Here is a 25,581-nt window from a genome sequence, read left to right as displayed (position 1 = left end):
ACTCGCTGAATTTCGCTGCGAGATGAAATTCAGCGAGTAAACTACCGTATTAACGTTTTTTAAGCCCAAGTTTACTGTATAAACGGTAATAGTTTTAACGCGCTCGTTTTTTTGCGGTCCGGAGCAACAATTGAATACCCCCCTTAGTGTGTGTGTGGGGAAAAAAAAACTCAGAAAGGGCTGAAATTTGGTATACTAAGATGTTTTTAATTTGTTAATGTCACTCACCGGACTGTGAGTGCTTCTTCCCGGACATTTAGGAACCGTGGCCGTCCTCCATCCTGAGGGACTGCGCATGCGCAGCCCTTTCTATACCTCCAGTGTATGTTCCTTTAACTTAATTGGCAGATCAGGCAACCTCCCTATATTAAGCACCTGTGGTCATCACCACATTGCCTGATCTTGGAGTCTCATTCCCCATGAGTCTCTGAAGGTGTTCCTGTGTTTCCTCGTTTATTCAGCCCAGCTGATTCCTGTGGTTTCCAAACCACTTCTACCTCTGTGGTTTCCAAACCACTTCTACTACTGTGGTTCCCATACCACTTCTACCATCTACTGTATCATCGTGACTGTGAGCTGATTCCTATCCGCTGCCTCCGTGCACTACAGTCTTCAACCTGCAACTCGTCTGTGTTTCATCATCGTGACTGTTTGGCTGATTTCTATCCGCTGCCTCCGTGCACTACAGTCTTCAACCTGCAACTCGTCTGTGTTTCATCATCGTGACTGTTTGGCTGATTTCTATCCGCTGCCTCCGTGCACTACAGTCTTCAACCTGCAACTCGTCTGTGTTTCATCATCGTGACTGCTAGCTCATTCCTATCCGCCGCCTCTGTGCGCTGCAGTCTTCAGCCCTTGTCAACTCTCCCGTGTTTCCTTGAGTCTGCTGCCACTATTGCTACCCGCTACTCTCCGTGATCAACTGTTCCAGTTCAACTCTGCTCTGGTGTCCCATCGTTACTGCACCTGCTGGTTGCTATTGGCTACCTCCGTGTTCCCGCAGAGACCCGCTGCTGTTACTTCTCAGCGCTACGCATCCATCTACTGCTGATCCGCTCTCCACGCCTTCCTGGGTTCCCTGCTGGTCTACCTACCTGTGCGCTGCACCTGCTAGACCACCGCTTCACCCATCCAGGGACTTTGCATCCTGCCGGCCTCCTGCCGTTCAGGTATCTCTGCACTTCTGTCTGACTGCCTTCTCCTGAACCACGGTATGCATACTTCCCATTGACTGTGCTTTGTATTGCATACCTTGCTGGACTGTGTTGGTTCTCCTCTGGAGTGTACTATCCGCTGAGTCTATTGCCATCATTGACTGTGTTATCTCATGCTGGATTACTTCAAGAGACTTTCTATATTGGCAGTGTTGTTCAGTCATTTATACATTTATATTGTGCATATTACTGTGGATTAAAGTCAAGGTGCCCGTGTATATATTGTGTTGCAGTCTCTCCCCGTGCACCTCCTCACATATATATTCAGTGGTACAACTTGCTAGTGGCAGACCACTGACCCCTGTTTTCAGTTTCACCTGCTCCAGTATCCTCTCACATAGCAGTGGTACAACTTGCTAACGCAGACCACTGACTCCCCGGATACCTCCACTTGGATTCCATTCCTTCACTCAGACAGCGGTACAACTTGCTATCCGCAGACCGCTGACTCTCATCACCTCCTCGTTTCTGTTGGACATTCCTCCTCACTATAGCAGTGGTACAACTTGCTACCGCAGACCACTGACTACCTTCACGTGTCCTTTGTCCATACAGTTCCTCGTGTATTACTACCTCCATATTGCCAGTGCTGCTAGTCATAGACTTTCCTGAGCATCTCATCATCTGCTATTTCCTGTTCCGTGATCACCCTGCTACCAGAGTACCATATTACCACCTATACTGCTCTGGTAAGCCTATCACCTGGTGATCCCTGGGTAAAGACTCCTAGTGCCCGTGACAGTAAGATCAGGCCATGACAGACCCAGATACGGAACCTACCGCTAAAGAGATGCTGCAGCATCTGGTCAGCCGTGTGGAGCAACAGGATGCTCGCCAACAGCTGTTACTTCAATGTTACCAATCATTAACCTCCCAAGGAACATCTGGACAGACTGTTACAGCTAATATTGAAGCTCCTGTGCTTTCCTCCGTTTCCCCAGTGCCATCCCAGGTGTCTACAGCTCCTACGCTTCACCTGCCTACTCCGTCAAAATATGACGGGGACCCCAAAACTTGTAGAGGTTTCCTTAACCAATGTTCAGTCCATTTTGAACTCCAACCTCAAAATTTTTCTACCCATCGTTCCAGAGTGGCCTATCTTATCTCATTGTTTTCGGGTCAAGCCCTGGCTTGGGCCTCCCCCCTGTGGGAAAGAAACGATCCAATTCTACAAGATAGTGCCAAATTCATTTCCACGTTCCGAAGTGTGTTCGATGAACCAGGTCGTGTGACCTCCGCTGCTTCCAGCATTCTTCGTTTGCGACAAGGCTCCCATACAGTAGGACAGTATGTCATTCAATTTAGGATCTTAGCCTCTGAACTTCAGTGGAACACTGAAGCATTAGTTGCCGCCTTCTGGCAGGGGCTCTCCGATAAAATTAAAGATGCACTGATTACCCAAGAGCTTCCTTCGTCACTAGAAGATTTGATCTCTCTTTGCCATCGTGTAGATATGAGATTTCGTGAAAGAGAGTCTGAGAAAACAACAGCTGTCAAAGCACCTCTTCGTTTAAACCCTCAATTTCGTCCAGCTCCATCCTCTGTGATTCCCATGGAGATAGGACGTTCCAAATTATCTTCAGAGGAAAGGAAACGAAGAGTAAAGAATAGACTCTGTATCTATTGTGCTGATTCCACGCATATGCTCAGCTCTTGCCCTAAGAGATCGGGAAATGCCAGGCCCTAACTAGTTCTGGAGAGGTGAAGTTAGGGTCCCTGGAGTCCTCTCCATTGTCTATGAAATCTAAAGTCTGCGCTTTTGATGTTACGATTTCCTTTGCTACCAAATCCTTTGAGTCACAGGCATTGATTGATTCCGGAGCAGCAGGAAATTTCATTTCTAAATCACTAGTGAATCAATGGTCCCTACCAGTGATCACTTTAAAAACACCCATTACTGTGACGGCTATAGATGGATCACGCCTCATCAATGGTCTCATCACCCAGAGTACGTCTCCAGTAACCCTTCAGATTGGTGTACTACACCATGAAGAAATTTCGTTTTTAATTCTTCCTGTTACGACAAGTCCGATTGTCTTAGGCCTTCCATGGCTTCAGTGTCACTCTCCCCAGATTGACTGGCGCACCCCTCAAGTTACGTCTTGGGGGTCTGAATGTCACCATCGTTGTCTCTCTCAAGTTATTCCTCTTAAAGTACAGCGATCTTCCATCTCATCTTCCTCCCCGGGACTCCCTCCTCAGTATGCTTCATTTGCCGATGTGTTTGATAAAGCTCAGTCTGAACGTCTTCCTCCTCATCGTTCTTGGGATTGTCCGATCGACCTTCTACCTGGCAAGACTCCTCCCAGGGGTCGGGTCTATCCTCTCTCGTTACCTGAAACTCAAGCCACATCTGAGTACATACAGGAGAATCTCCAGCGTGGGTTCATTCGACCTTCCACCTCTCCCGCTGGAGCTGGGTTCTTCTTCGTCAAAAAGAAGGATGGATCATTACGCCCTTGTATAGATTTTCGTGGACTCAACGCCATTACTATCAAGAATCGGTATCCCATTCCGTTGATCACTGAGCTATTTGATCGCATCAAGGGAGCTCGGATATTTACTAAGTTGGATCTTCGTGGTGCCTACAATTTAATTAGAATCCGTTCCGGTGACGAATGGAAGACCGCGTTTAACACCAGAGATGGGCATTACGAATATTTAGTAATGCCCTTCGGGCTGTGTAATGCCCCCGCTGTTTTCCAGGGTTTCATCAATGAGATCTTTCGGGACTTATTATATGTATGTGTCGTTGTCTACCTAGACGACATATTGATCTTCTCACAGGACCTGCCGTCTCATCACCAACATGTGGCAGAGGTCCTCTCCAGACTACGGAAAAACTCGTTGTTCTGTAAATTGGAAAAATGTTCATTCGAGTTACCCCAGATTCCATTCTTGGGGTATATAGTTTCCGGAGTTGGCCTGAAGATGGATCCAGACAAAGTAAATGCTGTACTACATTGGCCTCAGCCAACTACTCTTCGTGCCATCCAGCGTTTTTTAGGTTTTGCCAATTACTATAGACGCTTCATTCAAGACTTTTCATCCATTGCATCTCCCATTGTGGCCCTAACTCGGAAAGGGGCTAATACTAAGCAATGGTCATCTGAGGCTCTCCAAGCCTTTCAAATCCTCAAAGAGGCCTTCTCGTCTGCTCCCATTCTGCGACAGCCTGATGTGACACTCCCCTTCTTCCTAGAAGTAGATGCCTCTAATGTGGGCTTAGGAGCTATTCTCTCCCAACGCTCGGAGCAACAAAAATTACATCCTTGTGCCTTCTACTCTCGGGGTCTTCTGCCCGCAGAGAAAAATTATACTATCGGGGACAAGGAGTTGCTGGCCATCAAAGCTGCATTAGAGGAATGGAGATACTTGTTGGAAGGAGCTCGCCATCCGGTGACGATCTTCACGGATCATAAGAACTTGTCATATTTGCAATCTGCTCAATGCTTGAACCCTCGTCAAGCAAGATGGTCTCTTTTCTTTTCCCGTTTTGAATTAATTATAACCTTCAAACCAGCCGCTAAGAACAAGAAAGCTGACGCTCTATCTCGAGCTTTTGTGACGTCCTCTGATGTAGAAGAGGTTCCCAACCATGCTATTCTAGACCCCAAATGTATTTCTCTGGCTGCTTCATCCACCAAAATGCTACCATTTGGGAAGACCCTTGTGCCTCCTACTCTGAGGAGGAAAATCCTTTCGTGGTTCCATGCCTCTCGTTTTTCTGGACACGCCGGTGAACACAAGACCTTTGAGATTCTCTCTCGTAGTTACTGGTGGCCTTCAATGAGGAGAGACGTCAAAGAGTTTATTGCTTCCTGTGATTTATGTTCTCAGTTCAAATCCTCCCGCAGAACTCCAGCAGGGTTGCTGCGACCACTACCCATTCCGTCCAAGCCTTGGACCCATATTAGTATGGATTTCGTTACTGATTTGCCACCAAGTAAGAATCACAATACTATTTGGGTAGTGGTAGACAGATTTTCGAAGATGGCCCATTTCGTCCCTCTGTCCGGTTTACCTTCCTCGTCTACTCTGGCTGAACATTTCATTAAAGAAATCTTCCGCATCCATGGATGTCCGTCTGAGATTGTGTCGGATAGAGGAGTACAATTCGTTTCCAGATTCTGGCGGGCCCTTTGTAAAACCTTGGGCATACGATTAGCACTCTCATCGTCTTACCATCCGCAATCTAACGGACAAACGGAACGAGTCAATCAAGATCTTGAGACTTTTATTAGGATGTTCTCTTCAGCCAACCAAGACAACTGGGTAGAATTGCTCCCTTGGGCTGAATTCGCCCATAACAACATGTACCATGAGTCATCATCCAAAACTCCATTCTTTGTGGTCTACGGTCACCATCCGTCTTTTCCGGAATTTCCTGCCCTCCCGCCCACCCAAGTTCCTGCTGTGGAGACTGCTTGTCAAACCTTCAAAAATATCTGGTCTCAGGTCAAAACCTGTTTAAAGAAGACATCTAATAAATATAAGTCTTTCGCAGATAAGAAGAGGCGGGCTATTCCACCACTAAAAATTGGAGATCGTGTCTGGTTATCTACCAAAAATATTCGTTTGAAGGTTCCATCTATGAAATTCGCCCCTCGTTTTATTGGTCCATATAGGATCATTCAAGTTATCAATCCAGTATGTGTTAAACTTCTTCTTCCTAAGAATCTTCGGATTTCCAATGCCTTCCATGTGTCCTTGCTCAAACCTCTCATCATCAACCGTTTCTCGACTCCTCCCTCAGCACCGCAGCCAGTTCAAGTTCATCAGGAGGAGGATTTCGAGATTACTGAGGTATTGGATGCAAAAATTTCGCGAGGAGTCCTCCGTTTCCTCGTTCATTGGAAGGGCTTTGGTCCTGAAGAGCGTTCATGGATCAAAGCTGAAGATCTTAATGCTCCTGCCCTTCTGAAGAAGTTTTATTCCAAAAATCCGGACAAGCCCGGTTCCAGGCGTTCTGTGCCCACCTTTAAAAGGGGGGGTACTGTCACTCACCGGACTGTGAGTGCTTCTTCCCGGACATTTAGGAACCGTGGCCGTCCTCCATCCTGAGGGACTGCGCATGCGCAGCCCTTTCTATACCTCCAGTGTATGTTCCTTTAACTTAATTGGCAGATCAGGCAACCTCCCTATATTAAGCACCTGTGGTCATCACCACATTGCCTGATCTTGGAGTCTCATTCCCCATGAGTCTCTGAAGGTGTTCCTGTGTTTCCTCGTTTATTCAGCCCAGCTGATTCCTGTGGTTTCCAAACCACTTCTACCTCTGTGGTTTCCAAACCACTTCTACTACTGTGGTTCCCATACCACTTCTACCATCTACTGTATCATCGTGACTGTGAGCTGATTCCTATCCGCTGCCTCCGTGCACTACAGTCTTCTAACCACTTCAACTCTACCTTGTATCATTGGGACTGTTAGCTGATGCCTATCCGCTGCCTCCGTGCACTACAGTCTTTCATTCACATCCACTCACCTGTTCATGATTGTGACTGCCAGCTGATTCCTATCCGCTGCCTCCGTGCACTACAGTCTTCAACCTGCAACTCGTCTGTGTTTCATCATCGTGACTGTTTGGCTGATTTCTATCCGCTGCCTCCGTGCACTACAGTCTTCAACCTGCAACTCGTCTGTGTTTCATCATCGTGACTGCTAGCTCATTCCTATCCGCCGCCTCTGTGCGCTGCAGTCTTCAGCCCTTGTCAACTCTCCCGTGTTTCCTTGAGTCTGCTGCCACTATTGCTACCCGCTACTCTCCGTGATCAACTGTTCCAGTTCAACTCTGCTCTGGTGTCCCATCGTTACTGCACCTGCTGGTTGCTATTGGCTACCTCCGTGTTCCCGCAGAGACCCGCTGCTGTTACTTCTCAGCGCTACGCATCCATCTACTGCTGATCCGCTCTCCACGCCTTCCTGGGTTCCCTGCTGGTCTACCTACCTGTGCGCTGCACCTGCTAGACCACCGCTTCACCCATCCAGGGACTTTGCATCCTGCCGGCCTCCTGCCGTTCAGGTATCTCTGCACTTCTGTCTGACTGCCTTCTCCTGAACCACGGTATGCATACTTCCCATTGACTGTGCTTTGTATTGCATACCTTGCTGGACTGTGTTGGTTCTCCTCTGGAGTGTACTATCCGCTGAGTCTATTGCCATCATTGACTGTGTTATCTCATGCTGGATTACTTCAAGAGACTTTCTATATTGGCAGTGTTGTTCAGTCATTTATACATTTATATTGTGCATATTACTGTGGATCAAAGTCAAGGTGCCCGTGTATATATTGTGTTGCAGTCTCTCCCCGTGCACCTCCTCACATATATATTCAGTGGTACAACTTGCTAGTGGCAGACCACTGACCCCTGTTTTCAGTTTCACCTGCTCCAGTATCCTCTCACATAGCAGTGGTACAACTTGCTAACGCAGACCACTGACTCCCCGGATACCTCCACTTGGATTCCATTCCTTCACTCAGACAGCGGTACAACTTGCTATCCGCAGACCGCTGACTCTCATCACCTCCTCGTTTCTGTTGGACATTCCTCCTCACTATAGCAGTGGTACAACTTGCTACCGCAGACCACTGACTACCTTCACGTGTCCTTTGTCCATACAGTTCCTCGTGTATTACTACCTCCATATTGCCAGTGCTGCTAGTCATAGACTTTCCTGAGCATCTCATCATCTGCTATTTCCTGTTCCGTGATCACCCTGCTACCAGAGTACCATATTACCACCTATACTGCTCTGGTAAGCCTATCACCTGGTGATCCCTGGGTAAAGACTCCTAGTGCCCGTGACAGTTAATTTAATTTGTTAATTGTTTAAAGTGTTTATAAAGATTTTAAAAAAAAAATATATATATATATATATATATATATATATATTTCTTGAAGGAGAAGTGACAGTTGGGAGTGGTTGGTGGTTGCCGGGGGTGACAGTGGGGAGTGGTTGGTGGTTGCCGGGGGTGACAGAGCGAGAGGAGTGTGATACTCAGGACCGCTGAGAGAGATCCCTGTGTCTGGATAGATGTGGCGATAAAGATGAAGGATGAGGTGATGGAGAAAAATGATGAGGTGGTGACATGTGGACAAAACCACGTTAAAAATGTGCGCTTGCGTCGGGAAGTAACGCTCTCCCCCTGAGGAGGCCTGGGCTATGGCCCAAATGCATGACAAGAACCTTTTTAACACCTTAAGTAGCTTGATTTGACTAGAATGCATGAGTATCATGCACTGGTTAACTTGTAAAATATATACTTCAAAGAAACATGACATCCTCTAACACAATTCTCGGTATTACAACAACCCAGTCACCCATTTATAATACCACCCACACACCCTTTACAGTCAGATAATGAAAACAAATTTTAAATGTATGTAAACAGTACTAAAAAAAAAGGGGATTTCCACAAAATCTAATAGTAAAAGAACAGGATAGAGCGCGAAGAATCGAGAGACTGACAGATGTTAGCTACCACCTTGGGATGTCTCAACCTCCGCCAGAGTCTACCAGCTCACAGCATCAATCTGGCCCCTCTCCATTTCCCTTATTTTCCAAACCTTGTGCAGAATACTATAAACCAGCTATCAACAGGTTGTCTACTGGCAAAGCATGCTGGGGCTTGTAGTTTCACAACACCTGGAGGGCCGCAGGTTGGACAGGCCTGCTATAAACCACCTTACAACAGGGAAGGTTTTTGCCCTTATTGGACACTAAACACAGTGCATTACACTTGTAAAATCTAACAACTGCTCAAACTAAAAAACAAGTGCTTAACCCAAAATCCCCACACCTTTTGAGCGCTCCATACACACAGTCAGGGTAACAAAGCGACCTGATTTCATGCCCCAAACAGTGTTGGGCCAGGCAAAAGACAGATGTTTTATAATGTAACTGACCACCCTGTGTTGATTCCCACTATCAAACTGGTGGCCCAACAGCATTTAACCCTTGCAAAACTACAGCTACTTATTCAAAGTGATAAAATATCTTTTGCCCCCTGATTTCATGCCCAAAACCTTGTTGGGTCAGGCTAAATACTACTTGCAGTTTGTATAAGGGACGTCCTTTAGTGTTAATTTGATGTGAAATCATTGATCCAACTTGATTTAATCCTTTAAAAATAAGCTTTTCTGAATAAAAAGCTGGAGCATGAATAAGACGTGAATAAGAATCTGGCCGAATAAGAAGTTAACTTCAGCCTCGTGTATTGATTTGCGAAGACTGGGTAAAGTTGCTCTTGTACATTTGGGCACAGCTGTTTGAAAAAAATATATATTTAGATTGCAGCCCCTTCTGTCGCAGGCCTACTCCTTTCCCACTTGCCCTAAGAGATGGTAATTTTTATGAAAATGCAGCACAGTTAAATGTAGAATAGGGACAATTTGTCCCAATGTCAAATTATATGCTCATGTACATACATGATGGGTGGTGGTTCCAAGAGTTAGGAAATAGGGGGGAGGGGGACAAACTATTTCAGAACATTTTGTTCCTGCTGGACAGAAAAACACTGTTTTAAAAGCTCACCTAGGGCCTCCTTAACAGGTAGGATTAAATCCAGCAAAAAGGTGCAGTTTTGCACCTTGAAAATGCCATGTTGTGCTATAGAGGGGCAACGTAATTGCTTGAAATATCTATACAGCTCGAATGACCATCTTATTTTTGCGAACTTATGGCCAACACATTATGACTTGCGCCACACCAGCCTATTACACTTTACATTCTTCCTTCCCACTTCCTACTAGTGCAGGGATGGCCAACCAGTCGGAGGCCAAGAGCCAAAACATATCTAGATTAGGGATGTGCACCGGCGACTTTTGAGGTCTCGTGTTTTGTGTTTTGGATCCGGATTTTCATTATTTTTGGGGTTCGGATTTGTCTCGCAAAACACTTGACGAAAGGTCTCGGTTCGGATTTAAGGTTTTGGATTCGGATTTTTTTTGGAAAAAACATAAAAAGTTTAAAAATCAAGTTTTTGGGCTTATTTACACTCCTATGCTATTAGTAACCTCAATAACATTCAATAACAAGCATTTCCACTAATTTACAGTGTATTCTGAACACCTCACAATATAGTTATTAGTCCAAAACGTTGCAACGAGGTATCTTTCTGGACTGCGTAGAGGAGTGGGTCACCACAATATATATAATAAGAAAACCATCAACTGGTATGATTCGCACCAATAAATGTACCTGGACTGCGTAGAGGAGTGGGTCACCACAATATATATAATAAGAAAACCATCAACTGGTATGATTCGCACCAATAAATGTACCTGGACTGCGTAGAGGAGTGGGTCACCACAATATATATTAAAAACCCTGAACTTGTATGATTCGCACCAATAAATGTACCTGGACTGCGTAGAGGAGTGGGTCACCACAATATATATTAAAAACCCTGAACTTTTATGATTCGCACCAATAAATGTATCTGGACTGCGTAGAGGAGTGGGTCACCACAATATATATAATAAGAAAACCATCAACTTGTATGATTCGCACCAATAAATGTACCTGGACTGCGTAGAGGAGTGGGTCACCACAATATATATTAAAAACCCTGAACTTTTATGATTCGCACCAATAAATGTATCTGGACTGCGTAGAGGAGTGGGTCACCACAATATAGATAATAAGAAAACCATCAACTTGTATGATTCGCACCAATAAATGTACCTGGACTGCGTAGAGGAGTGGGTCACCACAATATATATAATAAGAAAACCATCAACTTGTATGATTCGCACCAATAAATGTACCTGGACTGCGTAGAGGAGTGGGTCACCACAATATATATTAAAAACCCTGAACTTGTATGATTCGCACCAATAAATGTACCTGGACTGCGTAGAGGAGTGGGTCACCACAATATATATTAAAAACCCTGAACTTTTATGATTCACACCAATAAATGTATCTGGACTGCGTAGAGGAGTGGGTCACCACAATATATATAATAAGAAAACCATCAACTTGTATGATTCACACCAATAAATGTACCTGGACTGCGTAGAGGAGTGGGTCACCACAATATATATAATAAGAAAACCATCAACTTGTATGATTCGCACCAAAAATTGTACCTGGACTAGAGGAGTGGGTCACCACAATATATATTAAAAACCCTGAACTTGTATGATTCGCACCAATAAATGTACCTGGACTGCGTAGAGGAGTGGGTCACCACAATATATATTAAAAACCCTGAACTTTTATGATTCGCACCAATAAATGTATCTGGACTGCGTTGAGGAGTGGGTCACCACAATATATATAATAAGAAAACCATCAACTTGTATGATTCGCACCAATAAATGTACCTGGACTGCGTAGAGGAGTGGGTCACCACAATATATATTAAAAACCCTGAACTTTTATGATTCGCACCAATAAATGTACCTGGACTGCGTAGAGGAGTGGGTCACCACAATATATATAATAAGAAAACCATCAACTTGTATGATTCGCACCAATAAATGTACCTGGACTGCGTAGAGGAGTGGGTCACCACAATATATATTAAAAACCCTGAACTTTTATGATTCGCACCAATAAATGTATCTGGACTGCGTAGAGGAGTGGGCACTGGGCACCACAATAAAATATATAAAAAACCTTCAACAGGTCTGCATTACACTGCACATACGGCTGCTCCTCCATCCTCTCCATCATATACATGTTGGAGTTTTAGCGTGTGACAACCTCTTGTTTTTGATAATGTCAGTGCATTTTGAATATTTTTCAATTTGCCCCACACCACTGAATGTACTTTATCTATGATACGCATCTATCTATCTTGACTGCTTAGTGTGGTGGCCCCGGTACACAATTTGGTACCGAGGCCACAATATAATTAAAAAACCCTCCACGGGTCAGAATTCCACCAAAAAAGGGTATGGACTGCGTAGTGTGGTGGCCCCGGTACACAATTTGGTACCGAGGCCACAATATAATTAAAAAATTGGGCATCAACTGTCACCGTTGTTTAATATCTGATACACCTAAATATGGACTGCACAGTGGAGTGGCCCCGGTAGTAAATTTTTTGCCGGGGCCACAATACCTCCTCCAACTTCCAAGTGTAGTGTTTATAAAGACAGACAGCGTCGAAGTGTTATTAGTTGACTTTCTTAACCCTAAAATTGTCCCTGTTGCAAATATTCGTGCAATGGACAGTTACTTTTTTATTGAAAGACTCAAGCTTTCAAGTGTAGTGTTTATAAAATATAAACAACAATACAGTAGTTTTAGAGCACGTCAATACCTCTTGTTTTAAATTATGACAGGGCATTTTACTTTTGGTTTAATTTCTTGAATTTGTTTAAATTTGGTTTTACTTTTTGAACACGGCAAACGACTGTTGATTGGTCATATAATGCAAAAAAAAAAGTTCCAAGATGGAATTGTCCTTGGGCCCTCACACCCACCCTTATGTTGTTGAAATAGGACATGCACACTTTAACAAACCAATCATTTCAGCGACAGGGCCTACCAAACAACTTTGGCTGAAATGATTGGTTTGTTTGGGCCCCCACACCAAAAAAGCTATTCATCTCTCCCTGTACAGACTAAACAGGCTCTACTGAGGCAAGATGTCGTCCTCATCCTCAACCTCTGATTCCTCTCCCCATACAGTGTGTACTTCCTCCTCATCACACATTATCAATTCGTCCCCGCTGGACTCCACAACCACAGGTCCCTCTGTAGTATCTGGAGGGCAGTGCTGTACTTCATTGAGGAATTGATTATTCATTTTTATAAACATCATTTTTTCAACGTTATGAGGAAGCAACCTCCTTCGCCGCTCACTGACCAGGTTCCCCGCTGCACTAAAAACTCTTTCCGAGTACACACTGGAGAGGGGACAACTCAGGTAAAATAGAGCCAGTTTGTACAGGGGCTTCCAAACTGCCTTTTTTTCCTGCCACTAACAATATGGACTGTCTGACATGTCTACTTGGATGGTGTCAGCAAAGTAATCATCCACAATTTTTTCTATTGTGACAGCATCCAATGCAGCGAGAGTAGACATGTCTGCAATGGTTGGCAGGTCCTTCAGTCCGGACCAGATGTTATCAGCATCCCCGCCAGTGCCTCTTTTGGGAAAACTGAGCTTTTTCCTCGCAGCCATAGATGTGGAAGAAAATGAGGGTGGAGCTGTTGGCATGTCACGGTCCTCTTCAGAGGACAATCTCCTGACCAGCAGGTCTTTGCACCGCTGTAGACTTGTGTCCGCCGGAAACAGATACACAACATACGCTTTAAACCGAGGATCGAGCACGGTGGCCAGAATGTATTCCTCTGACTTTAAAAGAGTGACCACCCTCGGATCCTGGCAAAGCGTACGAAGGGCTACATCCACAAGAGCTACATGCTTGGTGTAATCGCAATGGCTTACCAGCTCCTCACTCACTTTCTCCAGCTGCTTCTGCAACAGCCTGATCAGGGGAATGACCTGACTCAAGCTGGCAGTGTCGGAACTGACTTCTCGTGTGGCAAGTTCAAATGGCTGCAGAACCTTGCACAACACGGAAATCAGTCTCCACTGCGCTTGACTGAGGCGCATCCCCACTCCTTTGCCTATGTAGGTGGCTGTGTAGGCCTGAATGGCCTTTTGCTGCTCCTCCATCCTCTGCAGCATATAGAGGGTGGAGTTCCAGCGCGTCACAACCTCTTGTTTGAGGTGATGGCAGGGCAGGTTCATGCTTTTTTGATGTGCCTCTAGTCTGCGGTAGGCACTGGCTGAATGCCGAAAGTGTCCAGCAATTTTGCGCGCCACCGCAAGCATCTCCTGCACACCCCTGTCACTCTTGAGGTAATGCTGCACCACCAAATTAATGGTGTGGGCAAAACATGGGACGTGCTGGAAATTGCCCATATTTAATGCCCGCACAATGTTACTGGCATTGTCTGACACCACAAATCCCCATGAGAGTCTAAGTGGGGTAAGCCACTGGGAGATAATTTCCCTCATTTTCTCTAATATGTTGTCAGTGTTGTGCCTCTTATTAAAGCCTGTAATACACAATGTTGCCTGCCCTTGCACGAGCAGCCATTTTGTAGTTGCTGCTACTGATGCAGCTGTTGCTGTTGCTGCGGAAGGGGATGCATCTACCCAGTGGGCTGTCACAGTCATATAGTCCTTCGTTTGCCCAGAACCACTTGTCCACATGTCTGTGGTTAAGTGGACAGTGGGTACAACTGCATTTTTTAGAGCACTGAGGACACTTGATCGTACTTCTCTGTACATTTTTGGTATCGCCTGCCTAGTGAAGTGGAATCTCGACGGGATTTGGTACCGGGGACACAATACCTCCATCAACCCTCTAAATCCCACTCCACTGATGGCGGACACCGGGCGCACGTCTAACACCAACATTGCAGTTACAGCCGCAGTTATACGCTTTGCAATAGGGTGACTACTATCGTATTTTGTGGTCATTGCAAACGACTGTTGGACGGTCAATTGTTTTGTGAAAGACTTAGCGGTCTTACGACTTCCCCTCTGGGAAGATGACCGACTAACAGCAGCAACAGCGGCAGTGGCAGTAGTAGGCGTACCGCTGCAGGATTCCTCGGATGAATCCCGTATTGAGGAGGACTCAGTCTGGCTGCTGACTTGGACTGCAGGACTGAATCTGATGGAGATTGTGGAGGAAGTTGACGAGGAGGGTGTTGCTGGTGTGTATCCAACTGGACCACGGGATTTAGGTGTCCCTGTACCGATGAGGGTCCTAGCCCCAGTTCCTGAACTAACCACTGAACTATGAAGGTTATTCAGGTGACGTATAAGGGAGGATGTTCCTAGGTGGGCAAGATCCTTACCCCTGCTTATTTGAGCTTTACATAAGCTACATATGGCCATACATTGGTTGTCCGGATTTGGATAAAAATAACTCCAGACCGAAGAGGTGCATTTTTTGGTCTTCTGACCAGGCATGACGATGGGCTTTTTCATCCCATGGACATCAGCTGTTTCCCCCCCTGGTGCCTCATTTACAATAACCACATCACCATCCTCATCATCAAGTTCCTCCACAGCGCCAGCTACATCATCAATAGCCTCCTCCCGAGCCACCTCTTCCCGTACAGTGATGGGAAGGTCAGGCTTGACAACCACCAACATCCTTGGACTCGCCTTGTGGATTTGTGATAATTTCTCTTTAGAAGGCAGAGTTGTTTGCTGTTTTGTTGCTGACAGCATAACTCTCTTCAATTTTTTGTAGGGGGGGGGGGAGGAGGAGGGCTAAGATCCGTGGGTGAAGCTGAACCACTAGTCATGAACACGGGCCAGGGCCTAAGCCGTTCCTTGCCACTCCGTGTCGTAAATGGCATATTGGCAACTTTACGTTTCTCCTCAGATGATTTTAAGTTTCTCTTTTTGCTACTTTTTCTTAACTTGGGCTTTTTGGATTTTACATGCCCGGTACTACGAGATTGGGCATCGGGCTTGGAAGACGACGTTGATGGCATTTCATCGTCTATGTCATGACTAGTGGCAGCAGCTTCAGCATTAGGAGGAAGTGGGTCTTGATCTTTCCCTACTTTATCCTCCAAATTTTTGGTCTCCATTATATGTAGCACAAGATACTGCAGAATGTGTGAACTTGGTAATATTGCAGTACCAATGGGCTTATACTGCAGGATTGGTTGTGCAAATTTTGTGGTAATTAAAAAAAATTAAATTAGTTTTTGGTATTTTTTTAAACACAGGGGAATATTGGGGAAATAACTATGCCCTTAGAAGCACAGAGCACAGCACACAGCACCACTGGACTGATACTGCAGAACACAGCACAGCACAGCACAGAACTAAACAGCACAGCACAGAACTAAACAGCACAGCACGAGATCTACCAGAACAGAGGACCACCTAACACACCCTCCCTCTACCCTGATCAATGCCCGAGTGAAGATGGCGGCGACTAGCGGGGAATTTATAGGATCCGAGTATCGCGAGATCCGACAACGGGATTATGAGTCATAGCCTCAGTTTCAGATTTGAATTTGGCGCCAATACCCGGATCTGTCTCGGATCCGACTCGGATCGGCAACGTTCGGGTGGGCTCGGATTTCAGACATCCGAGTGCGCTCATCTCTAATCTAGATACGGCATAGAGCCAACTTTACTTTTTATATATGTGTACATATACATTATATAAACTTGTGCATACATACTGTACACACATACATTGAAAATATACCATAATTTACAATATCTTGCTAAATGTTCAGAATAAGGATCAACTCAGCACAGCTCTTCGCCGCTGTGTCCAGCAGAGGAGGGTTCAAAGGATACTTATAGTCACTTTACAGTAGCTCACGCTTCTCCTGTATCCATAATCACTGTGGAGGGAACTGTTGCAGTGGGGACACAAAAAGTTGTTAATAGCTAACTTGCCCCTCAGACCCACATTGTCATCAGATCTCCCACATGTCCCTTACATACATATCAGCCTCCCCACAATGAATCAGACCTCCCCACATGCACCTTTCATTCCCATCAAAACTCTCCACATGCCATGAGATCTACCCACATTACTTTTACACGCCACACATGCCTGTCAGCCTCACCACATGCCCCATACATGCCAATCAAACCTCCACACATTCCAACACATATCCCCAAATGCTATCAGATTTCCTTACATGCCCATCACCCTGTCACACTGCATGCTCTCGTCCTTTCTTGATTGGATTGCCTGTCATAATGTAACCTCTCTGCATTATATAGAGAAGGTCACATGACGCAGCTTCTCTCAGTCAGCCGAGCTGTCAGATGATCAGCGGCTGTAGACACCTGGAGTACAGTACTGTGCTTGTGTGATTTTCCCGGTCAGTCGGCCTGGAGCCACAATTGGCCACTGCTGCACTAATGTACCTGTCTAGAACATTACGAATTGGCTCCTGCGATTTAGCTCTCCCAGGCACAGTTATCAGAACACATGCTCTGACATCTATGGTGCATTTCTTAGCTGAGATGGAGACATGGCAAGAGTCTTTGGTTTGACCAGCTTTAGTCTAGTTTTCCCATGTATCCTTGTTTTCTTAGAACTGTGTCTGTACTTGTCGCTGGTAATCATTAAGTTTGCTTATTTATCCAGCCGTAGGGAGCAGATATCTTGGTGGAAGGCTTTGCATTTGGAAACTGTTTCACAAGTGAACAGGGGTACTGGGTAGGGACTGGTTATCTTCCGATGGACTCATTCTTAGAGATACTTTTACCCAGTCTTCAAAGTGGGAATTTAGAAGTGCTGGTATGGGGACCTGGGGGATTTTGATCCAAAGTTTATAAAAAAAAAACACAGAATCAGATTGATCTATACAAATCACTATAATACTGAATAAGTATCCTAAGGAAACATTTTTATAGTTACTCATCAAGATGCCAGAGGTCTCAACAAAGTTTATTACATTATTATATATGTATATAATATGCATAAAAAGCAATTAAATAACAAGGTTCCGCTATATTAGTCATTTATGATAAAATGAACACAAAACAGTTTTGTTATCAAAACATGTTAATATAATGCAACTGTATAGAGCAGTGTTGGCTAACCTGTTGACACTCAAGGTGTTATGAAACTACAAGTCCCAGCATACCCTTCCAGCTATAAGCTGCTATATATATTGGCAAAGCATGCTGGGACTTGTAGTTTCACAACACCTGGAGTGTCACAGGTTACCCAACACTGGTATAGAGAAACATAACATTACTACTTATCATTTCTAACAAGATGGTTGATGGAGCTGCTTCTGTGATTTACTTTTCTCTGTGATTTGTTCTAGCTACCAGGACTGCTCTGTACAGAAAACAGATTGTAGGATTCCGCAGCAGCATTGGGAAATGTAGCCGATGGACAGGAGTTTATCATTTGATTGTTTTTGTCATATATCAGCTGTGGTTGTAGCTATAGCTTTGTTTGATTGAATAACAATACAGTACAATTTTGGGAAATGTTGTTGGTCAGTCAGAGAATAGTCTCTTCCAATAGTATTTAAAATAATGACTGCATTCTTTTTTGTTTCAGATGCCCCACCATTTTCTGTTTGTACTTTCTTGCCTACTGCTAAAGGCATCCGTGTGCATAGGAGGGGGAATAGACCTATTCAGCCACTGCACTTAAGCTCTGTTTACACTTAAGCACTAGAAGTGCGTCTGGCCTCTTTGCGCTAACAGCGTTCAGACTTCATTGAAAAGCAGCCAAATAAAACTGTTATGGCAGGTTGTTGCTTGTTCACAGTGTAAAACATGCTCTAAGGAAAGAACCTACTCTTCTTTTGAGTGTGTAAGTGTGAATTAACAGGAGTGTTTCCAATAGGGAGGAATCTTGTTCTTGTGGGTGCTCTGTTTTTTCCCCAGTTTATGTGCAGTTTGTTCCCCTTGTTCAAACTCCCTTCCAGCAATTGTATATGAACAATGAGATCTTAAATGTAGCTATTGCTCCTTGTTGACAGCTTTATGTCAATAATGAAAAGTTTCCTAAAATCTTAGCGATGCGACACTACTCTCTCTTTTTTTTTTTTTTTCCCCTTTTTTTTGAAAAATAAGACTGGCATCAATAGAGTCCTGAAAGGAGAGCTTTCTATAAAATGTTATCACCTTACAGTTTGAGACAAACATAGAATAGCAATCTGTGGGAGGGATCAGATAGCTGACAGCTGTCTGTAGCTGTCCTGCTCTGCTCTTTACAGTGAAATGTGTTAGACAATTGACTCTGGTGAATTCCATTCATTCCACAAGCTTCCAGTCCACCCATACAATAGAGTTTAGTATGATCAGCTTATAGCACAATAAACATAACATTTAGTACAATTCCACCAGAGATATATTCTGTGCGAAAATTAGATTTTTGCTTATCTCTAGGATGCTGTTTTTTTTTTCTTTTTTAACACAAACTGCATATAGCCTCTTATGGTCAGATTAGCTGCATTATGTATTAATAATATTGGTCTCTTATGTATTCCTCTTGTGTAAATATCAATAAAGTAATTAAAAGTAACATCTTATAAATTCATAACTGATTCATAGGGCTCAAAATTGGCAGCCTGACTACTTTCTCTTTCCTGCCATTGGGGACACTGCAAAACATTGTGGTATAGTAGGCAGACTAGGACTATAGCACTTTAAATTAACCTCTTTGAACATAGATGACTCCCTAATCCCCATTTTGGATCTAACTCGGTTTTAGTTAAAGTGCTCAGGTGTTGGGGCACTTTATTTTGGGCTCCTGTCTGTTTTTTTTTTTTCTTACATCAAGTCTTTATTAAATTTTTTTCTTCATCATTTTTACAGCTTTGCAGGGACCTTTGTTTATTTACCCTTAAGTGGGTAATTAGGTGCTGCCTTCATTCTGGGACCCTGTAGGGGGTGTGCAGTTTCTGGGCTCCCTTCACCTGTAATGCTAAGGCAGCCATCAGGTAATGGCTGTTCCACACACAGCGTGGCTCTCAGCTGCACGGCTTGCCGATCTCTCCCTAGCAACGAGTAGTTCTGTCACAGACAGGGAACTCTTGGAGGGGACATAGACCGCACGTCATGACTCCTCCTATGGAGTACATATCACTAACAGTCCGTGAGCAGAGGAGAGCACTGACAGCTATAACAGTAAGTAGCCTCCTACTTTTTTAACTCGAGGACCGGGACAGGAAATATAAAGAAGGAAAGCTGTTGCCTCGCTGAGGCAGCCATTACTGAGAGAGCATAGCTGAGAGGAGGGGCTTACGCCTCCTCAGTGTGTTTTGGCGGCTTCCACTCAGAAGAGCGGCCATCTCCCCAGTAACAGTGCAGATCACCTCTGACTGAAAAGTTCTCCTACTGTGCTCTCCCTGTTTGTGATTCTAGTACAATCTAACAAACAAACCAGCTCTGTATTTGACATGCCTTTACTACCGGTTAATACAGCGCTCTAGGTATTTATTTTCACTTGGAGGATTAATCATTACTGATTTCAGTATATGTGTCTCTGAGAGTGGCATGCAAGAATATATACAATTGTTATTACAACATCAATATGTCAGAGAAAGAGACTTCCAAGACCAAAGTGTCAGCTGCTAACAGTTTGACCACTCTTGGCTTCGTGTCTGCTCTTCTGGTTCCTCAGTGCTGCTTAAGGTCCACAGACCTCTAGGAGGTGCACAAGCATGTCGTGGTGATCGGGTGATTGGGTTTTGCTGGAGGTTCATGTTCCTGGTGTTTCTCATACTACTTGTGGGGTTGCTTACGCTACCAATGATGCAGGTGGCAGGCTTCTGGTGGTTCTGTTTCGGCCGCACCGTCCATGGTTCTCTGACATCTTGTAGTTGGCCGTCTGTCTGCCTTGTGGTTACCTCCGCTTATTTATTGTCTGCTTTGGCGAAGAGACTCTTGATTGCTTGATTCTATGGGCCAGGGGTTTTGAACTTGTTTTGAATACAGTACAGTTTTTTTCCTCTCCAATATTACCATGTGTGGAATGCATATATTCTGTGGTGTGCGGGTCCCTCAGGTCCTTTCCTTAGTGATGTTTCTTTTTATTCTACCACTTACCCTTTTTCTTTCGGTATGGTGTGCACAACAGCGTTCTCCTTAGAAACTTTTGCCAACCGGGTGGCATTAAGAAACAGCCGGGTGGGGGCAGTTGTAATACTTTGCAATAATAACGAAAAAAGTTGAAGGTTATTTACCATACCTGCCAAGACAGTGTGGTCAGTGGTCTAACACACACTGCTGGCTGTAGTGCTCACATAGTGCCTGCTATAATAGGGGAAACAATGGTTAATTCTATTACAATAGGACTCTGTTGGGCTCCAAGAGCCGAGTGGCAAGTAGAAACAAGTTACAAGTGCGTCATTTATTTTGCTCCTACGGAGCACAGACTGCATTGCTGCAGCAGATGAGCCTGTTGTAAGTACTGGGGCTTTGCTGACTCTATGGTGGTGAGTCCCAAGGTATAATTCCCCCAAACTGATATACCAATATCGAGTTTGTCTATTGTTAGCCCCACTATTGCACTTGAAGGTCTGTCTGAATATTTAAGCCTCCTGGCAGTTCAGTTTGCTTAGGCCTGTTATAGACATATTATTCACTACCTTGTCAATTCCTCAACATCCTGCATATGCCGTCCACTGTATCTCTTGCTCCCATACACTCCTGCAGACTGAAGAAATACCAGGTTGGCAGGGGTAAGGGGAGTCCAGAGATGTTTATGTGGAATTATCCAACTGGTGTCTACAATAAGGGCCCCATTTGTAAATTTGTTGGAACCAAAGTGCTATGTTGGCCCAGCCTCCTGCTTCAGTTTCTGCATCACTTAAGGCTGCCAATGGATTTGTCCTAACACAAAAACTATTGGCTAGTTAGGGACCCTTCCATATTTCAGGTAGGGGAGCAAGGGGGTTTTAGGTTACTCCTTAATATTTTCATCATAAAGGTGAAATTCTTTTTTTAACGCTACACTGAAGATATCTGGAGGTAGCATATTATGTTCTTGATGCGTTAACTTGTATTATTTAATTAATTCAACAGAATGGAGTACTGGTTAGTACAATAAATACTGAAGTAAAATACCTAAAAAGCACAAATGTATTTTTTTACTTTTTACATCTATTTTTCAAAAACAAGATGTGAACATGGCTTAAAACATGTCATGTGAGTACTGTATTTGCTTTAATTAAATCTTTTTTTTCTTCTGTATATGTTTATTTCCAGACCTCAAGCTTCAAAATGGCAGAAAGACCGTATTATTGGTAAGTGATACAGTTGGAGTTGTAGTTATTGAGCACCTCTTACAGAAGACATGTTTCACATGCCAATTATCACACATGCTGACATTAATATGTATGGCTTTAAGCTATACACTTTATAGTAAGGGTGTGCAGCGGCCACTTTTGGGATTTTGGGTTTTGGGTTCTGATTAGCTTGAGGTTTTGGGTTCTGATTTGTTTTGCCAAAACACCCCACGAAAGGTTTTGGTTCTGATTTTGGGTTTTGGGTTCTGATTTTTTTTTAAAAAAGTGCTAAAATCCATATATTTTTTTTTTTTTCACTCCTACACTATTATTAACCTCAATAACATTCATTTCCACTAATTTCCAGTCTATTGTGAACACCTCACACCTTACAATATTGTTTTTAGTCCAAAAGGTTGCACCGAGGTAGCTGGATGTCTAAGCAAAGCGACACAAGTGGGCGGCACAAACACGTGGGCCATCGTAGGTGGCTGTGTAGGCTTGAATGGCTTTTTTGCTGCTCCTCCATCCTCTGCAGCATATAGAGGGTGGAGTTCAAGCGCGTCACTACCTCTTGTTTTAGTTGATGACAGGGCAGGTTCATGCTTTTTTTGATGTAGCAGGAACAGTGAACGTAGTTTAATATCTGATACTATTATTTCTGCACTGCAGGAACAGTGAATGAACGTACTTTAATATCTGATACTATTATTTCTGCACTGCAGGAACAGTGAACGTAGTTTAATATCTGATACTAATATTTCTGGACTGCCTATTGAAGTGGAATCTCGACGGGATTTGGTACCGGGGACACAATACCTCCATCAACCGTCTAAATTCCACTGCACAGTTGGCGGACTCCGGACGCACGACTAACACCAACATAGCTGTTACGGCCGCAGTTATCCGCTTTGCCATAGGATGACTATATAGGAGTGGCACTGCAGTGGCAGACAGGATGGCAATTTGAAAAACTAGGCCTCAAAGAGTACAGAATGCCAAAAAAAGAGTTGCAAGATGGAATTGTCCTTGGGCCCTCCCGCCCACCCTGATGTTGTTGAAATAGGACATGCACACTTTAACAAACCAATCATTTCAGCGACAGGGCCTACAAAACTGTGGCTGAAATGATTGGTTTGTTTGGACCCCCATAAAGCGAGCTGGCAAAGAAAAAAAAGAGGTGCAAGATGGGATTGTCCTTGGGCCCTCCCACCCACCCTTATGTTGTTTAAATATAGGACATGCACACTTTAACAAACCAATCATTTCAGCGACAGGGCCTACCAAACAACTGTGGCTGAAATGAGTGGTTTGTTTGGGCCCCCACACAAAAAAAGCTGTTCATCTCTCCCTGTACAAACTAAACTGGCTCTACTGAGGCAAGATGTCAACCTCATCCTCATCCTCTGATTCCTCGCCCCCTTCAGTGTGTACTTTCTCATCCTCACACTGTCAGGCGCCGTCCGCACGGCCGCCTGACTGCCTGACCGCGCGTCTGGTTGCTATGCAACCAGACGCATCACTTCCGGATCCCCCCTGCCATCCATCTCCTAGCAGTATGACGCGCCCCGTTGCTAGGCAACGGGATGCTATGTGATTCCCGGCGGCAGGCATGACAGCGCTGCAGCGCTGATGCTGATTGGATCCCCACACTATTTAAACCTCTTCCTGTCCTCTAATCAGTGCCAGAGTATCAGGTCTTCCTGTCTCCAGCGTTTGTGTGTACCAGTTGCTGTATTGTTCCTGACATTCCTCGTGCTGCTTGTGACCCTTTTGACCCGGACCGTTTGACCACCCCTATCTGGATTCTGCCTTTGTACTGCGCTCCCTGAAGGTTACCGACTCGGCTTGCCTCACCATTCTTCTGGATTTCCCTTTGTACCTCCTCTACCTGAACGTTGCTGAACCGGCCTGTCTGACACCCCCTTGTATCTCGCTGTGGACTCTAGGAAGAACCGCGACCTGCGTGTCCCTGCAGCGGAGTCCATACTTCCTTGCGGGGGTTCCTGGTGAATACCAGGGGCACGTTAGACTCCGCGCCTTCCTCTGAGTTGCGCCAACAACAGCAGGTACCCACTATCAGTAATACACCCACTATCAGTCGTGACAGTATACTCTGGCCATGACAACGGAGGGGTCTGGTGAACCGTCTGCTCGTGACCTACTCCTGCATTTGGCTCAACGAGTGGAGCAACAAGAAGCAGCCCAAGCGCATCTTCTACAATGTGTCCAAGGGATTGCTACCCGCTTCGATACATTTCAGAATGCTGCACCCGCTACACCAGCCATAACCTCTGCGGCATCCACAGCATCCAGTGTGGTTACGGTCTCTACAGCGGCCTCCGGTGTACGCATCCCGACACCCGAAAAGTTTGACGGTGATCCCAAGAAGTGCAGGGGCTTTCTGAACCAATGTGCCATCCAATTTGAGTGCAACCCAGGGGCCTTTTCTTCAGAACGCACCAAAGTAGCTTTTCTCATCTCCCTCCTCAGTGGTCAAGCCCTGGCCTGGGCCTCACCTTTATGGGAACAAGGGGGTCCACTTCTTAATAACTCCAACTCTTTCATTGAAGCTTTCAGGAAAGTCTTCGATGATCCCGGAAGAGTTGCTTCTGCAGCTACCAGCTTGTTAAACCTCCGCCAAGGTGACCTGTCCGTGGGGCAATACGCAGTTCAATTTCGAACCCTGGCTTCCGAGTTAAAATGGAATAACGAAGCACTGGTGGCAACCTTTTGGCAAGGTCTGGTGGACCGGATTAAGGATGAGTTAATTTCCAGAGAACTCCCGGCTGAGTTAGATTCTCTCATCTCCATGTGCATCAAGGTGGATTTGCGCTACCAAGAGCGCACGCAGGAACGCTCTCCTGGCAAACGGTTCATACCACGGCTAGCACCCCAGTTCCAAAATCCCATCCTGCCAGTGGACGAACCAATGCAAGTAGGACGCTCTAAATTATCCCTTGAAGAGAGGGAGAGACGCTTCAAACAACGCCTGTGTCTGTATTGTGGAGATCCGGGACACCTGCTAAGAGTTTGTCCCAAGAAACCGGGAAACTCTTCCTCCTAAACGGTGGCGGGGAGGCCGTTTTAGGAGAATCCACAGTTGCTCCCTATTCTAAAGAAAATTCCCCAGAATTTCAGATGGCTGTCATCCTGAGCACCCCCAAGGGTACCTTTTCCACCACGGCCTTTGTGGACTCCGGCTCCTCCGGGAACTTCATTTCGGCGGATCTAGCTTCGCAGCTCCAAATACCTCTAAACCCATTGCCCCAACCGTTATCTCTGACGGCAGTCGACGGAAGTCGTGTCACTCACGGCTCCATCTCCTCCGTGACTTCTCCTGTTCGGTTGAGGGTAGGAGTACTTCATAGCGAAATGATCCAACTTTTGGTGTTGCCGAGGTCCATTAATCCCCTCATCTTGGGGCTACCATGGCTGAGAAAACATTCTCCTCAGATGGATTGGGACCACGCTCAAGTTATGTCGTGGGGTTTAGGATGTCGCTTTGAATGTCTGTCTAGAGTCTTGCCTCCAAAATGTCAAGTAATGGCTCATTCCGAGCTAACCCACCTTCCTGAGGCCTATATGGAATTCCAAGATGTATTCAGTAAAGTGGAAGCGGAGATCTTGCCTCCTCATC

The 25,581-nt window shown here is 45.0% G+C and overlaps 1 protein-coding gene across 1 annotated transcript in view; it reads left to right on the top strand.

The window, feature by feature from the left end:
- The window catches only part of CCDC9B (coiled-coil domain containing 9B), a 270,324-nt gene that overhangs the window by 918 nt on the left and 243,825 nt on the right, over positions 1 to 25,581 (top strand). Inside the window, exon 2 of the mRNA XM_075191871.1 lies at positions 21,922 to 21,959. Within this exon, the coding sequence (XP_075047972.1) occupies positions 21,937 to 21,959 (23 nt within the window). The 5' untranslated portion in view covers positions 21,922 to 21,936. The remainder of the gene's footprint in view (positions 1 to 21,921; positions 21,960 to 25,581) is intronic.

This window comes from Mixophyes fleayi, chromosome 12, assembly GCF_038048845.1.
Source record: "Mixophyes fleayi isolate aMixFle1 chromosome 12, aMixFle1.hap1, whole genome shotgun sequence".
NCBI classification, from domain to species: Eukaryota; Metazoa; Chordata; class Amphibia; order Anura; family Limnodynastidae; genus Mixophyes; species Mixophyes fleayi.
Note: the sequence above shows the minus strand (reverse complement) of the source record. Positions and strands in the feature narration are given on the sequence as shown.